The sequence below is a fragment of the Scyliorhinus canicula genome, chromosome 1, assembly GCF_902713615.1.
Source record: "Scyliorhinus canicula chromosome 1, sScyCan1.1, whole genome shotgun sequence".
In the NCBI taxonomy this organism is placed as follows: Eukaryota; Metazoa; Chordata; class Chondrichthyes; order Carcharhiniformes; family Scyliorhinidae; genus Scyliorhinus; species Scyliorhinus canicula.
The window spans coordinates 236,517,904-236,535,505 of NC_052146.1; the positions used below are offsets into that span (position 1 = coordinate 236,517,904).

General features: G+C 51.9%; 1 protein-coding gene across 1 annotated transcript in view; it reads right to left on the reverse strand.

Moving 5' to 3' along the window:
- cfap36 (cilia and flagella associated protein 36) overlaps positions 1-17,602 on the reverse strand; it is a 241,130-nt gene that overhangs the window by 20,300 nt on the left and 203,228 nt on the right. The window contains exon 8 of the mRNA XM_038809714.1: positions 10,347-10,449. Within this exon, the coding sequence (XP_038665642.1) occupies positions 10,347-10,449 (103 nt within the window). The remainder of the gene's footprint in view (positions 1-10,346; positions 10,450-17,602) is intronic.

The following is a 17,602-nucleotide window of genomic DNA, read 5'->3' on the forward strand; positions in this document are numbered from 1 at the left end:
CCAACAACCCCCCCTTAACCTTACTTTTTAGGACACTACGAGCAATTTAGCATGGCCAATCCACCTAACCCGCACATCTTTGGACTGTGGGAGGAAACCGGAGCACCCGGAGGAAACCCACGCACACACAAGGAGGAGATGCAGACTCCGCACAGACAGTGACCCAGCCGGGAATCGAACCTGGGACCCTGGAGCTGTGAAGCATTTATGCTAACCACCATGCTACTGTGCTGCCCCAATGTTGCAGCCGGCGCGTCTGTGGGTCACCTATAAGGATCGGCACCATTATTTTGAGTCCCCGGAGGAGGCGTGGGCCTTTGTGCAAGCCGAGAAGCTGGACTCAAACTGAGGGTCCCCTTGATGGGGGTGCTGTATAATACTGTATTTGTATTTGCTTGGTTTAGTTTAAGATCTGGGGTGGCTTTAGGGTGGGTGGGGTGATGTCGTACGGTTTTTTTCTATATGGGTTTTTAAGCAGGGGTCAGGTGGACGGGTTCGGGCAGAGGGGTAAACGGGGAGTTCGGGAAGCTGGTGGGGGGGACTGACAATGGGAGTGGCCCTGGAGGAGGCGGGGCCTGGCAGGGCAAAAGCGCGGGCTTTCTACGGGGTTCCCGCGCTGTGAGAGGGTGGGGGCGTGTTTTCTTTTCCCGCGCAGGAGGGGGGGGCGCGGCTAGGAGGGGTCCTAGCCTTTGGGGGGGGGGGGGGGGTACCGGGTTGCTGCTGAAACGGTCAGGAAGGAGCTGGAGGACGCAGGGGGTGCTGGAGGGAGGGGAGTTGCCCCCCGTGGGAAATGGGCAGAGCGTGGGACGCTGGCCGGGGGTGGGCAAGGGATGGGGTATGGCTAATCGGCAGGGGAAGGGGGCAGAGAGCCCTCGGATCCGGCTGATAACTTGGAATGTGAGGGGGCTGAATGGGCCGGTCAAACAGGCCCGAGTATTTGTGCACCTGAAGGAACTGAAGGCGGATGTGGCCATGCTCCAGGGGACACATCTGAGAGTGGCGGACCGGGTCCGGCTGAGGAAGGGGTGTGTGGGCCAAGTGTTCCACTCAGGGCTGGATGAGAAGAGTAAGGGGGTGGCGATCCTGGTGGGGAAGAAGGTGTCGTTTGAGGCGTTGAAGGTGGTGGCTGACAGTGGCGGGAGGTACGTGATGGTCAGTGGCAAGCTGCAGGGGGAGCGGGTGGTGTTGGTGAATGTCTATGCCCCAAATTGGGACGATGCGGGGTTCATGCGGCGTATGTTGGGCCGCATTCCGGACCTGGAGGCGGGGGGCCTGATCATGGGGGGGGACTTTAACACAGTACTGGATCCCCCATTGGATCGATCCAAGTCCTGGACGCGTAGGAGGTCGGCGGCGGCTAAGGTGCTGAGGGGATTCATGGACCAGATGGGGGGGGGTGGACCCCTGGAGGTTTGCGAGGCCAAGGGCCAGGGAATACTCGTTTTTCTCCCATGTACAGAAGGCCTACTCGAGGATTGATTTTTTTTGTCCGAGCAGGGGGCTGGTGTCGAGGGTGGAGGATGCTGAATACTCCGCCATTGCCATTTCGGATCATGCCCCGCACTGGATGGACCTCGGGCTGGGGGAGGAGAGGGACCAACGTCCGCTCTGGCGCATGGAGGTGGGGCTGTTGGCAGATGAGGAGGTGGCCGGGAGGGTTCGGGGGTGTATCGAGAGGTACCTCGAGGCCAATGATAACGGGGAGGTTCGAGTAGGGACGGTCTGGGAGGCATTGAAGGTGGTGTGAGGGGGGAATTGATCTCCATCCGAACCCATAGGGAGAGGGGGGAGCAGAGGGAGAGGGAGAGACTGATAGGGGAGATGGTGCAGGTGGATAGGAGATATGCGGAGGCCCCAGAGGAGGGATTGCTGGGGGAGAGACGTAGCCTTCAGGCCAGATTTGACCTACTGACGACCAGAAAGGCGGAAGCTCAGTGGAGGAAACCACAGGGGGCGGTGTATGAATACGGAGAGAAGGCGAACAGGATGTTGGCGCACCAGCTCCGGAAGCGAGACGCGGCCAGGAAGATTGGGGGAATGATGGATAGAGCTGGGAAGGTGGTGCGGAGGGGGGTAGATGTCAATGGGGTCTTCAGGGACTTCTATGGGGAATTGTACCGGTCTGAACCCCCGGTGGAGGGGGGTGGAATGGGGCGCTTCTTGGACAAGCTGCGATTCCCGAGGGTGGAAGAGGAGCAGATGGAGGGACTCGGGGCTGGATCGAGCTGGAGGAGGTGGTCAAAGGGATAGGGAGCATGCAGTAGGGGAAGGCGCCGGGGCCGGACGGGTTTCCGGCGAAATTCTATAAAAAGTATTTGGACCTGTTGGGCCCCCTGTTGGTGCGGACCTTTAACGAGGGAAGGGGGGGGAGGGGGGGGGGGGGGGGGGCTCTGCCCCCAACTATGTCATGGACGCTGATTTCCTTGATCCTGAAGCGGGTCAAGGACCTGCAGTGTGGATCATATAGGCCGATTTCGCTGCTGAACGCCGATGCAAAGCTGCTGGCAAAGATCCTTGCCACTAGAATAGAGGATTGTGTGCCTGGGGTCATTCATGAGGACCAGACGGGGTTTGTGAAGGGAAGGCAGCTGAACACAAATGTTCGAAGGCTCCTCAACGTCATTATGATGCCGGCTGTGGAAGGGGAGGCGGAGATAGTGGTGGCATTAGATGCGGAGAAGGCCTTCGATAGGGTTGAGTGGGAGTATTTGTGGGAGGTGTTGGAGAGGTTTGGGTTTGGGGAGGGGTTTATCCGGTGGGTGAGGCTGCTCTACGAGGCCCCGATGGCGAGTGTAGCCACAAATAGGAGGAGGTCGGAGTACTTTCGGCTGTACCGGGGGACGAGGCAGTGGTGCCCCCTGTCCCCCTTGCTCTTCGCCTTGGCGATTGAGCCCCTGGCCATGGCATTGAGGGAGTCGGGGAACTGGAGGGGCCTGGTGCAGGGTGGGGAGGAGCATCGAGTGTCGCTGTACGTGGACGACCTGTTGCTGTATGTGGCGGACCCGGTGGGGGGGATGCCGGAGGTGATGAGGATTCTTAGAGAATTCGGGGGTTTCGCGGGGTATAAGTTGAACCTGGGCAAGAGTGAGGTGTTTGTGGTGCATCCGGGGGATCAAGAGGAGGGGATTGGTAGGCTCCCATTGAAGCAGGCAGGGAAGAACTTCAGGTACCTAAGGGTCCAGGTGGCAGGGAGCTGGGGGGCCCTGCACAAGCTCAACCTCACAAGGTTGGTGGAGCAGATGGAGGAAGCGTTTAAGAGGTGGGATATGTTACCGCTGTCACTGGCGGTACGGGGAACCATCGGTTTGTCCCAGGGAGCATTGATGGCGGATTTCTGGGCTGGCATAGGGCAGGGGTTAGGAGGTTGAGGGACCTGTTTGTGGAGGGGAGGTTCGCGAGTTTGGGGCGTTAGAGGGGAAGTTTGGGCTCCCCCCGGGGAACATGTTTCGGTACATGCAGGTTAGGGCGTTTGCCAGGCGGCAGATGGAGGGGTTCCCCTTGTGTCCCCCAAGGGGGGTACGGGACAGGGTGCTCTTGGGGGTGTGGGTCGGAGGAGGGAGGATTTCGGACATATACCGGGTAATGCAGGAGGTAGACGAGGCCTTGGTGGAGGAACTGAAGGGTAAATGGGAAGAGGAGCTGGGTGAGGAGATTGAGGAGGGGACGTGGGCGGATGCCCTGGAGAGAGTGAAATCCTCCTCTTCCTGTGCGAGGCTTAGCCTCATACAGTTCAAGGTGCTGCATAGGGCCCACATGACTGGGTCGAGGATGAGCAGGTTTTTCGGGGGAGAGGACAGGTGTGCTAGGTGCTCGGGGAGTCCAGCGAACCAAGCCCATATATGTTTTGTGCGTGCCCAGCATTGGGGGAGTTTTGGAAGGGGGTAGCAAGGACGGTGTCGAGGGTGGTGGGATCCAGGGTCGAACCAGGCTGGGGATTCGCAATTTTTGGGGTTGCAGTGGAGCCGGGAGTGCAGGAGGCGATAGAGGCCGGTGTTCTGGCCTTCGCGTCCCTCATAGCCCGGCGGAGGATTTTGCTCCAATGGAAGGATGCGAGGCCCCCAAGCGTGGAGGCCTGGATCTCTGATATGGCGGGGTTCATTAAATTGGAGAGGGTGAAATTTGCCCTGAGGGGATCAGTACAAGGGTTTTTCAGGCGGTGGCAGCCTTTTCTGGACTTCCTGGCGGAACGGTAGGGAAATAGGCCGACAGCAGCAGCAACCGGACGGGGGGGGGGTAAGGATTGGGGGGATGGAGAACTGTGCACATGGGTTTGTGGAGGGTGATATATCTTTCCCTTTCGTTGTCTGGGTGCTCTTTTGTTTTTTTTTGTTTTTGTCTTTGTTCTTTCCTTTTGTTTGAAGTTGCTCTTGAAGCTGGGGGGGGGGGGGGGGTATTGTTCATGGGGTGTTACCGCGGGTGGTTGTTAATAGAGTTAAGATGTTTATATTTTGTAAAAATTTCAATAAAAATTATTTTAAAAAAAAAAGATGTTGCTCTAGGATCTGACTCATCAGCCATGCAAGGACCCATGACCAGTAACACGGAGTTTCATAGAATCATAGAATTTGCAGTGCAGAAGGAGGTCATTCAGCCCATCGATGCTGCAACGGCTCTTGGAAAGAGCACCCACTTAAGCCCACACCTCCACCCCATCCCCGTAACCCAGTAACTCCACCTAACCTAACCTAAGGGCAATTTAGCATAGCCAATCCACTTAACCTGCACATCTTTGGACTGTGGAGCGAAACCGAAACCCACGCAGACATGGGGAGAGCGTGAAAACTCCGCACAGACCGTGACCTAAGCCGGGAATCAAACCTGGGACCCTAGAGCTGTGAAGCAACTGTGCTAACCACTGTAATGATATGTAGACTGACATGAAACTAAGGGGTTCATCACAATACCAGGCTGTGGCACGACCACTAGAGGGTACTACACAACTCATTATAACACCAGGCACACACTAGCCCCTCCCTCTCACTCCTGGCAGGGACTGTAGGATTAGCACCAGAATAGTTTAGATCTCAGGCTGGGCCACTACAGGTGGCCTAGATCCCAATTGTACAGTTAGTCATTATCACTAGTTAGATCAGCAGAGTGTCAAACTCATTTATCTAGTTGTTATTACAGAATAAATCCTTTCAACTTACTTCAAGGACTGGAGTATCTTTCAATGTCGTCTATGGTCAGTGGCAACTTATGTTAATCAAACAGCATACCATAACATGGTACCGGTAGGGCAGCACGGTGGCCTAGTGGTTAGCACAACCGCCTCACGGCGCTGAGGTCCCAGGTTCGATCCCGGCTCTGGGTCACTGTCCGTGTGGACTTTGCACATTCTCCCCGTGTCTGCGTGGGTTTCGCCCCCACAACCCAAAAATGTGCAGAGTAGGTGGATTGGCCACGCTAAATTGCCCCTTAATTGGAAAAAATAATTGGGTAATCTAAATTTATAAAAAAAAACAAAAAAAAACATGGTACCGGTAGTGGCTGCTGTATCTACCTAGGTAAATTCAGTACGTTTATGGAAACAATCGACAGCTATTCGACAACAGAGGCATCCGGAACGACCCTGTAGAATCCAGGCACGATGGACAAACCACAAGCTCCTCATCATCTCAGGACCAACGGCAACCTTAGTGTTAACTGGCGCTTGTTTAAACAAAAATTCCAACTGTATGTAGAGGCGTCTGATTTAACAAACGCGACCAATGCTCGGAAATTAGCTCTCTTATTGAATACAGCTGGTGATCACGCATTACAGATCTACAATACCGTTTAACTATACAGATGGGCAGGACAAAACCATGAAACCATCCTTAAAAAAATTGATAGCCATTGCGAGGTCCAGGAAAATGAAATCTTTGAGCGCTACATTTTTAAGAAAAGGATGCAAGGAACAGATGAATCCTTCAACAGTTTTTTCACTAACCTCAGACAGCTAGCCCAATCTTGTAACTTTGGTGCACTAACTGACTTGATGATCAGAGACCCCAGATAGCTTTTGGAATCCACTCTGATCCGCTCAGAGAGTAACTACTAAAGCTCAAACAAATGACTTTAGATATCGCCATAGAAACGTGCACGGTGCATGAACACTCTAAACATCGCTACCTACAGTATAAGAGCGCTGAACATGGTGGAATAAACCTCCCTCGAGGTCGAGTGTGTCCAGGCCATCTTCCGATTGCAGCGTTCCCATTTCTGACGGCAGCCATCTTGCGTGCGCGAATTCGGGCCCCGCACATGCCGCGCAGGCACACCACGAACGAAGGTATGAAACAGCCGAAAACCGCATCGCGCATGCGCGAAGACGCACGGAATGTCATGACGATGACGTGCACAAACTGTGGAACCACCCACTTTAGAAAAAAATGTCCTGCAACCGGCAAACACTGTCTCAACTGCAGGAAACTTAATCATTATGCAGCCCAGTGCAGATCTGCACCTCAATCCAGATATCAAAGACTACTCTGAAAGCAGAGTCGCATCAGAAGTGTGCAATTTCAAACGGATGAGTCTGATCAAGGTAGTGCAATGGATCCAGACGAGGAATACCTGGATAAACCATTCCAAGTGGGAATCATCACCAAGTTTGAAACCTCCGCACAGAACTCTTCGAAAGTGAAGTCAATCCATGCCATTGACGCTGAAGCTGAATGGAACACAGTGTTAACTGTAAACAACTGCCCCATTAAGTTCAAACTGGACACTGGTGCCTCCGCTAACCTGATCTCGAAGCTCGACATTACGAAGATCAAGAACATTCCCAAAATCCTTCCAGCTGCCTGCCAACTCCAGGACTGCAATGGCAACGCAATCTCCTCACTGGGATCATGCCATTTAGCTGTATCCAACAAAGACAGGGAGGCGAGCCTGACGTTTGAGATTGTTCAACCTGACAAGTCATCGCTGTTAGGTGCGCAAGCCTACAAGCAACTGAACCTCATTCGAAGAGTCCACACCATGACGTCTTCTCATCACGTTCTCCAGCCAGCATTGACGGAATACTGAAAGAATACTCAGATGTCTTCAGTGGCATGGGCACACTTCCATTTCAATATCAGATTCTGCTGCGTGCTAATGCGAAACCAGTGGTTCACCCACCCAGGAGAGTGCCAGCTCCCCTGAGGGAATGGTTAAAATCAGAACTTGCAAGTCTTCAGAAGAAAGGCATCATCTCCAAAGTCACTGAACCAACTGACTGGGTCGGTTCGATGATGTGCATCACAAAGCCCTCGGGGGACTTAAGAATCTGCATCGATCCCAAGGCTCTCAACAAAAACATCATGAGGGAACACTACCTGATCCTAAAAAGAGAAGAGATCATAAGCGAAATGGCACACGCGCGTTTCTTTACCAAGCTAGATGCAAGCCAAGGATTCTGGCAAATTCAACTAGAAGAATCCAGCAGAAAGCTCTGCACCTCCAACACGCCCTTCGGCAGATTCTGCTACAATTGAATGCCATTTGGGATCATCTCGGCATCTGAAATCTTCCACCACATCATGGAACAGATGATGGAAGGGATAGACGGAGTTCGTGTCTACGTGGATGATGTTATCATCCGGTCCTTGACTCCAGAGGAACATGTGCCGCGACTGGAGAGGTTATTCAGATGCATACAAGAGCATGGCCTCAGGTTAAGTAGATGAAATGAAATGAATGAAATGAAAATGAATGAATGAAATGAAATGAAAATCGCTTATTGTCACGAGTAGGCTTCAATGAAGTTACTGTGAAAAGCCCCTAGTCGTCACATTACGGCGCCTGTCCGGGGAGGCTGGTACAGGATCCAAATGTAGCTTTGAAATGTCCACGCTCAAATTAAAAAGGAGTGTCTAGGCCTTCTCACAGGCATTTTGAAATGTCATGATTACATCCTGGGCCTACCAACATTCACCGTTGAAACAGATCAGACGGTACACATCATACAGAAGAACCTCAATAACATGACGCCTCGGCTACAGCGAATTCTACTTAAACTTAGAAGGTATGACTTAAATTTTATATACACGCCTGGTAAGGATCTCATCATTGCCGACGCGTTGTCTCGCTCAGTCACTTCACCAAATGAACCACGAGTGGTGATCTGACAAATTGAAGCCCAGGTACAAATGTACGCAGACAACCTTCCTGCAAAGGACGAAAAGATAATTTTCATCCGAGCAGAGACCGGCGCAGATCCCTTGCTGCAACGAGTAATTCACAACCTAAACCATGGGTGGCAGAAAGGGCAATGCCTACAATTCTACAACATCAAAGACGACCTGACAGTCATCATTGGTATACTGCTGAGAATGGACTGAATACTGATTCTGCTGCGTCTCAGGCCCAGGATACTTCGTCAGATCCACGCGGGCCACCTGGGCATAGAAAAATGCAGACGAAGGGGTCGACAAGCCGTCTACTGGCCTGGCATCAATCAGGATATCACGGACATGGTCTTGAGCTGTGAGACTTGCCAGTCCAATGGCAAGGTGGAAAAGGGGGTGTACATAGTCAAACAGCTCATCAACAAAGCCTTGGATTTTGCATCCGACATTCATCTAGCACTACTCTCGTATTGTGCTGCTCCCTTAGCATCTGGTATGTTACCGGCTCAACTGATGATGAACAGGGACCTGCGAACAACACTTCCGGCCCTACAACTGCCTAATCCAGATCTCCTACCGGTGATACACTAGAACTCACATTTGGGAGACCCTGAAGTCAGTGCACAATTCCAACAGTCTTCCATTTTCACTTCAGCAAGAGCCTTATCCCACAGTGTGACTTACGAATCTTTAGAGAAGTTATGAAGGCTTGGAAAGGTGGATATGGTCTGTAAAATTATCCAGCTTTCAAGTTGTTTAAACCACCAGCCCTTTAAAAATTGAAAATAAAAATTCCTGCCTGTGTCTGAGAGTGGGCAAAATCTGTTCTATTAGTTTCAATAGCTGTTTGTTTTTTTTTAATTTAAAGTACCCAATTCATTTTTTTTCCAATTAAGGGGCAATTTAGTGTGGTTAAACCACCTTCCCTGCACATCTTTGGGTTGAAGGGGTGAGGCCCACACAGACACAGGGAGAATGTACTAACTCCACACAGACAGTGACCGTGGGCTGGGATTGAACCTGGGGCCTCGGTGCCGTGAGGCAGCAATGCTAACCACCGTGCCACCATGCCGCTCTTCAATAGCTGTTTGTTGACATAACCCTAAGTTACATTCAATTAAAACACTTCCGTTAAGAACATAACATGTTTCATGGCCTTCGGTCAGTTTCTGCTGCATCAGACAACACAATAATATAATACTGTAACTTCTTCAACAGTGCAAATACAATTTGCATTTAAAGGCCGAAGGTGGAGAAAAAAAAGCAATCTGGGTGTTCCAATGCATACATCTCAAAAGTCATGTAAGAAATGCTATTTAGTGATAGCTACGTCAAATAGGGTATTGGGGTGCATTCAAAGGACAACCGAATATGTATTAAGTACATTATTTTATCTTGGTACAAGGACTTGGTCAGGCCTCCTCGCATGCTGGGTAATTTTGAGACTTTGCAAAGGGTGCAGATGGAGCCCAGTAGACTAATTTCCAATATTATGTATATTAGTTATAAATATAGGTTTGAAGAGTTGAGTTTCTACACTTTAGAAAAGTGTAGCCTTCAGCGTGATCCAATTGAGATTTATATGGTGATGCAGGGAACATAGTCTGTTCCAGTTGACAGTTTGTTCTATTTAAATGGGTTGGAGAGGACCAAAGGTCACAATTTTTGCATAAGGCCAGATCAAGGTTAGCAGCCAGGACACCATCTTTTCCCCAGAGAATAGTAGATTTTGGGATGAAGCTGTTGTGATATGCATTGAATGCCAAATTGCTACACTCCTTCTGATTGTCTGGTTGAAGTGGAACAGAAGGTCTTTCTCTGCCTGCCACTGTTCTTATATCATACCAAAGCACTTCAAAAAAGTGAAATCAGACAAAAATTGAAATGGAAGAACCCAGCAGAAAGGAAAAGGAGGATTAAAGAGATACCTCAAAAAGCATCTTCATAATTCCTGGAAAAATCTTTTTTTAACAAGGCTTTTAAAAAATAAATTTAGCGTACCCGATTCATTTTTTCAAATTAAGGGGCAATTTAGCATGGCCACCGCACTGCCCTTTTATTAACAAGACTTAAAGATTTAAAAAACAGGACAAACATTTTTTCAGAATCAAACACAATTAACATGTCAGATCTTTCCACTATATATGTTCAATATTCAACTACATTTTGTTGAAATTAGCAATCATCTTCCGAGGTCATTAATAACATCAATAATACATTTAACATTAAAGGTATTATTCCTGTATTTACCTGATAAACTGCTTTGTTGATCACTGCCCATCTTGTTCCCAATTTCAGATGAGGCCACATCTTCTGTAACTTGCTCTGAGGCACTTTTTGACTTCATAGCACGCTGAAAAAGTAACATTTAAGCTTGATCATTCAGAACATAGTAGTTCCTCTATCCTCTCAATATTTTCCACGTCTTGGAGTTTTTCTTGTGTGTTTAGTATTGGATCTATCTCTCCAGGACACTGACTTTGATCCTAATATTGGCAATTGCCGACTTTCGGTGGTGGCCATGGAGTGAGTGGTCGCACATTTGGCAGCTCCCGCTCGAGGTGTTTTGTCAGACCTTTTCCCCGCTCATAGGATGGACGTTTTGGTGAAAAAAGATGCACGAGTGACTGGACAAAGCAAAATTCCACTGGTGGATGGATCCGCGGACCAGAAGAAGGGCGAAAGGAAGGGAGAAGTCGGAGCAAGAGAATCTTTGTGCACCACAGGTCATGATGGCAGAGGGTAAAGGACCTGTACTGCCCGCCCAGTGGCCGACGGACCAACTGGTGGACCTCTTGAACGAGAAATTCAGCTAGCAGACAAGAGAAGCCCAGGAGGATCAAACCAAGGCGGTGGAACCACTAAAAGCGGGAATTGACCACGTGAAACAGAGGCTGGTGTCCCAGAGCCAGGCTATTGGAAAGTGGAGGAGACACTGGAGGAGCACGAGGAACAGCTCGCCTCGTTGGTGGTCGAGATAAGTGTGATGCGGGATATTCAGAAGCGATTGAAGGAGAAAGTGGAGGACCTGAAGAATCGCTCCAGGAGACAGAATTTACGAATCTTGGGGATGCTTGAAGGCATTGAGGGAGCGGACGCTGGCACGGATGTGCTAAACATGCTGGAGACATTGATGGGGGAGGGAGCTTTTATTCAGTCCTTGAAGGTCGACCGAGCGCACTGGGCGCTGATGAGGAAGCCGCCGTCCAAAGATGTGCAGGTTAGGTGGATTGGCCATGATAAATTGACCTTAGTGTCCAAAATTGCCCTTAGTGTTGGGTGGGGTTACTGGGTTATGGGGATAGGGTGGTGGTGTTGACCTTGGGTAGGGTGCTCTTTCCAAGAGCCGATGCAGACTCGATGGGCCAAATGGCCTCCTTCTGCACTGTAAATTCTATGAGAAAAGCTGCCAAGGACAACGGTGGTGCGTCTCCACCAGTTGCTGGATAAGGAAAAGATATTGAGATGGGCAAGGCAGACAAGGAGGTGCATCTGGGAAGGGAACGAGCTTGAGGTGTACCAGGATCTGGGCGCGGACCTAGCGAAGTGGAAGGCTGGGTTTAACCGGCCTCTTTAAGAAGAGGGTGAAGTTTGGGATGCTGTATCCAGCCCGCCTCTGTGGCGCAGCAAGAAAAGGAGTAATGACTGTGGGCACGCGAGGGTGGGCCTGGAGGGTTGCGTGACACAGACCGGAGGCTGACCCAAAAAAAGAGATATGGTTGATCGGCAGGGGGGGGGGGGGGGGGGGGGGGGCAGGTTGCCCTCCGACCAGGCTGGTCACATAGAATGTGACAATGCTGAATGGGCCAATCAAATGGTCGCGTGTTTGCACATTGAGGAGCTTGAAGGCGGGCATGGTTTTTCACAAGAGACACATCTAAAATTCAGGGATTAGACTAGGTTAAGGAAAGGGTGGGTAGGACAGGTCTTTAACTTGGGGTTGGACATGAAGATGATGAGGGTAGCGGTGGAGGAAAACAAGTGGGTGGCATTCGAGGTGGGGAGCATTGCGGCAGATTCGGGGGGGGGGGGGGGGGAGTGTGTGTGAGGTTCGTAATAGTAAGTTTGAAGCTGGAGGGAATGCCAGTGTTTTGGTTAATGTTTATGCTCCAAAGTGGGACGATGTGGAGTTCATGAGGTGGGTGTTGGGGCGGCTTTTCAAAAAATATATTTTATTGAGATATGTGAAATTTTTTTACAACAGTAACATAAACAATGACATCAACATGGTAAAATAAACATTTCCCCAGCCCAATCTTCACGCACTTCAACCATAAAACAACAATTCACCCCCCCCACCCTTGGAATACTGCGTCTGCTGACATTTTAATTTTCCCCAAGAAAGTCGACGAACGGCTGCCACCTCCGGATGAACCATAACATTGACCCTCTTAAGGCAAACTTTATTTTCTCGAGACTGAGAAACCCAGCCATGTCACTAACCCAGGTCTCTACACTCGTGGGCTTTGAGTCCCTCCACATTAACAAGATCCGTTCCGGACTACCAGGCAGGCAAAGGCCAAGACGTTGGCTTCTTTCGCCCCGTTTTCTCAGGAAGTCTCGCACCTGAAAATACCTAAATCCGTTCCCTGCTGGCAATTCAAATTTATCCTCAAAGGCTTTCAAGCTGGGAAAGCTCCCATCTATAAATAGATCCCCCATCCTTCTAATTCCTGTCCTTTGCCATCTCCGGAACCCGCCATCTAGCCTATTCGGTACAAACCTATAGTTATTATAAATCGGGGTCCAAATTGATGCTCCATCCACTCTCTTATGTTTCCTCCATTGCCCCAGATTCTCAGAGCCGCCACCACCACCGGACTTGTGGAGTTTCGGGCCGGCGAGAACAGAAGAGGTGCCGTTATCAGTGCTCCCAAAGTGGTGTCTTTACATGACGCCGCCTCCATCCGCTCCCATACCGACCGCTGCCCCACTACCCATTTCCTGATCATGGCTATATTAGCCGCCCAGTAGTAATTATAGAAGTTTGGCAGCGCCAACCCACCCTCCCCCCGACTGCGCTCCAGCAACACTTTCTTCACTCGCGGGGTTTTACCCGCCCACTCAAAGCCCAAAATAATCTTATTCACCCGCTTGATAAAGGCCTTCGGAATGAAGAGGGGGCGGCACTGAAAGACAAACAGAAATCTGGGGAGGACCATCATTTTCACAGTCTGTATCCTCCCCGCCAGTGATAGCGGGAGCATGTCCCATCTCCGAAAGTCCCCTTCCATTTGTTCTACCAACCGGGATAGGTTTAACTTGTTCAGTACCTCCCATTCTCGGGCCACCTGGATTCCCAGATATCGAAAGCTCTTCCCTACCATTCTAAACGGCAGCTCTCCCAGTCTCTTCTCCTGTCCTCTTGCTTTAATCGCAAACATCTCGCTTTTCCCCCATGTTCAATTTATACCCTGAAAATTGCCAAATTCCCCCAAGATCCGAAATGTACAAGAGCAGGTCATCTGCACAGAGCGAGACCCAGTGCTCCAACCCCCCCCCGAACCAGCCCTTTCCAGTTCCTAGAGGCTCTTAACACCATGGTCAATGGCTCTATGGTTCCTGGATGGGTTGGAGTCCCGAAGGTGAAGGAGGAACTGGTGGAGGGGCTGGGTCCCCCAAGGGGCTGGTGGAGTTGACGGAGAGTATGGGGGCAATGTGTACATGGAAGGCTCCCCACTATGTAATCGCAGGCACCGTGGGAGCCTCTGGCCCTAGCATATGTCCCTGCTGCGAGGGGTACCGGCTGGCACTGCCCATGCCAGTGAATACCATGTTATCCCAAATTGATGCATACACATTGACCAATACCACCGGCGCCCCTTGTAGGGGTTACTGTGGGGGCTGCCCTTGGACAGGCAATTGTGGAAGCACCGGAGAATACCGGTGGTCAGGCCCACTAATGTGGAGTGGAACGTACTGATGCTGCTGTCGAGGCACCGGAGAATTGCGATTTGGCGTGAACCCGGCATCCGCCACAATTCCGGGTCAAAATCAATTCCCCGCCCACGTGCCTATCCCGACTTCGGCATTGGCCAATGGAAAATCCCGTCCATTAAGTGTTTCACTGTTTACAAAAATTAGCTTGTTGCCAAGTGAACTTAGTTTCCTGGATCACTCTAGTCTTCTGGGGGCAAGCCTCAATAGCTGTTGCTTCCGATGCAGACAGCAGCATGAAGCCCGTGCAAAACATACACGTTTCAGTAGGAGGTTTTTTTTAAGGTAAAGAGCTTAGGCTTTTTGTTTCCGTTCAGTTTGGGTACGGTTGGGGGGTGGGGGGTTTTGGTTGTTTGTTTGGTTTTCTGGGTGCGGTGGAGCTGGAAGGGGCAGGGAGGAGTGACCTGCTGACTGTTCCTTCATTTTTGGGCAGCTTGATGGGGGTTGTGGTGGCCATCTTGGGTAGGCCCAGAGGTGACACGGGTTGTGGCACTCCTGGATAACCTCACAGGGGGGGGGGGGGGGGGGGGGGGGGGATGTGGCTGATCCTGGGTTTGGGGGGTGGGGTGGTCAGAGGCCCCCTGTCCAGTTTATAACGTGCAATGTGAGGGGTTTAAATGGCCCAGTAAAAAGGTCCCGGGTGTTTGCACACCTGAGAAGTTTGAAGGTGATGTGGTTTGCCTATAGGAGACCCATTTGAAAATCAAGGATTAAACAAGATTGTGGAAGGGTTGGGTGGGCAGGTGTACCACTCGGGATTTGATTCTAAGGCACGGGAGGCCGCTGTGTCGATTAATAAGAAAAGTGGCGGACTTCCGGTGGCGGCGATGACGTAGGAAGCCGCACATTTGGGAGCTCCCGATTCAAATGGACTTTCCGGCTCTTTTTAGAGCCCAAAACGGAATTTTTTTCGACGTCTCCTGGTGGGAGAAGGTGTGGTGATCAACTCTCTCCACATTTAATGCCTCGAACTCGGAGTGGAAAGCGGGAAAAAACGGCAGCAGCTCCCCAGAAAAAACGGGGGAAGGATTCCAAAATGACGGCCGGCGGAGCACCAGAGGAGTGGAGGCTGTGGGCGCAGAGCAGCAAGCTGCTCTCCTGCGCTGTTTTGCAAATTTTAAGGCTGAGGTGCTGAGCTCTCTGCAGGAAACGAATAAAAAGCTTTCGGAGATTCAGACGACCCAGGGTGCTGCCATCCAGACATTGCAGGAGCAGGCCGCTGAACGAGAGGAGGAGGCCGTGGTCCTCGTGAGTAAGGTGGAGGGGCACGAGGCACTCCATAAGAAGTGGCAAGACTGCTTCGAGGAGCTTGGGCCTTGTGGAGGGGCTGGAGGGGTCGGATCTGACAACCTACGTGGCCATGATGCTGAACTCGCTAGTGGGGCAGGATCTTTCCATCTGCCCCTGGAGCTGGAGGGAGCCCACAGAGTACTGGCCAGGAGGCCTAAGGAGAATGAACCCCCGCGTGCGGTGCTGGTGAGGTTCCACCGGTTCAGTGATCGGGAGTATGTGCTGCGCTGGGCCAAGAGGGTGAAGAGCAGCAATTGGGAGAATGGGGTAGTACGGATCAACCAGGATTGGAGTGCGGAGGTGGCTAAGCGGCGGTCCGGGTTTAATCGGACGAAGGAGGTGCTCTATAAGAAGAAAATAAAGTTTGGAATGTTGCAGCCTGCGCGCAACTTATTTGGAGCGGCATTATTATTTTGATTCCCCAGAGGAGGCATGGGCCTTTGTGCGGACGGAGGAGCTGGACTCGAACTAGGGGTTGGGGGTTGCGGGGTCGGTTGTAATGCTTTATTGCTGGTTTCTGCTGTTGCTATGTTTTTTCTGTACTTTTGTAATTTTGATATGTTTATTTATTGGGGTGTTGTTCTGTTTTCTGTTGGGGGGCATTGTTTGAGTTTTGTATTTTGCGGGGGGGGGGGGTTGGGGGGTTTGTTGTATACTGTATAGAGTTGGGGGTATGGAGTGGGGCTGGTATTTGGAAGCTGCGTCAGAAGGGTGTAGTGGGGCAGTGCAAAAGCGCGGGCTTTCCTCTGGTTTCCCGCGTTGCGAGGCTGGGGGGTGGAGATGATGATGGGGAGGGGGCGGGGCCTTAACTGGTTCTTCCCCGCGCTGGAGCGGTGCCTGGAGGCGTGACAGGATGGGGGACGATCCCACTTTGGGAGGGGTCTGGTTTTGGCGGGAGTTTCCGGGGTCGGCAAAAGTTAGCTGACCCACGGAAGTACAATGGAGGATGGGTCGCGGCGAGGAGGGTTCCTAGCCTGGGGGGGGGGGGGGGGGGGGGGGGGGGGGGAGGGGAATACCGGGTTGCTGCTGGCAGGGTCAGGAAGGAGCTGGTGTGGGCCGGGGGGACAGAGGTGAGGTGGTGTCGCCGTGGGGACTGGGTCGGGCGGGGGGTGCTGACCTGGGGCGGGCAGTCGACGGGCTATGGCTAGTCGAGGGGGGCGGAACGCCCTCTGATCCGGTTGGTCACCTGGAATGCGAGAGGACTGAATGGGCCGGTGAAGCGGTCTAGGGTACTTGCTCATCTGAGGGGGCTAAAGGCAGATGTGGCAATGCTTCAGGAGACCCATCTGAAGGTGGCGGACCAGGTCCGCCTGAGGAAGGGGTGGGTGGGGCAGGTTTTCCACTCTGGGTTGGATGTGAAGAACCGGGGAGTGGCGATTCTGGTGGGGAAAAATGTGTCGTTTGAGGCATCTGAGGTGGTGGCGGATAAGGGGGGTAGGTTTTTTATGGTAAGGGTCAGGCTACAGGGAGAGAAGGTGGTACTTGTTAGTGTGTATGCCCCAAATTGGGATGATGCGGGCTTTTTGAGGCGTATGCTGGGACGTGTCCCGGATCTAGAGGCGGGAGGTCTGATTATGGGGGGGACTTCAATACGGTGTTGGATCCTTCACTGGATCGGTCCAGTTCAAGGACGGGTAGGAGGCCGGCGGCGGCCAAGGTGCTGAGGGGGATTATGGACCAGATGAGAGGGGTGGACCCATGGAGGTTTGTGAGGCCGAGGGCACGGGAGTACTCTTTCTTCTCCCATGTACATAGGGTTTATTCTCGGATAGACTTCTTCGTGGTGAGTAGGGGATTGATTCCGAGAGTGGAGGAGGCCAAATATTTGGCCATTGCAATCTCCGACCACTCTCCGCATTGGATGGAGTTGGAGATTGGGGAGGTGCAGGACCAGCGCCCGTTATGGCGGTTGGATGTGGGGCTGTTGGCGGAGGAGGTGTGCAGGAGGGTCTGGGCAAGTATTGAGGGGTACCTTGAGGTGAATGATGCGGGGGAGGTCCGGGTGGGGATGGTCTGGGAAGCCCTGAAGGCAGTGATTCGTGGGGAGCTGATATCCATCCGGGCACACAGGGAGAGAAGAGAGAGGGATAGACTGGTGGGGAAGATCCTGGAGGTGGATAGGAGGTGCGCGGAGGCACCAGAGGAGGGATTGTTGGGGGAGAGGCACAGCCTACAGGCTAAATTTGATTTGTTAACCACTAGAAAGGCGGAGGCACAGTGGAGGAAGGCACAAGGGGCAGTGTGAAAAGGCGAGTAGGATGCTGGCTCATCAGCTCCGC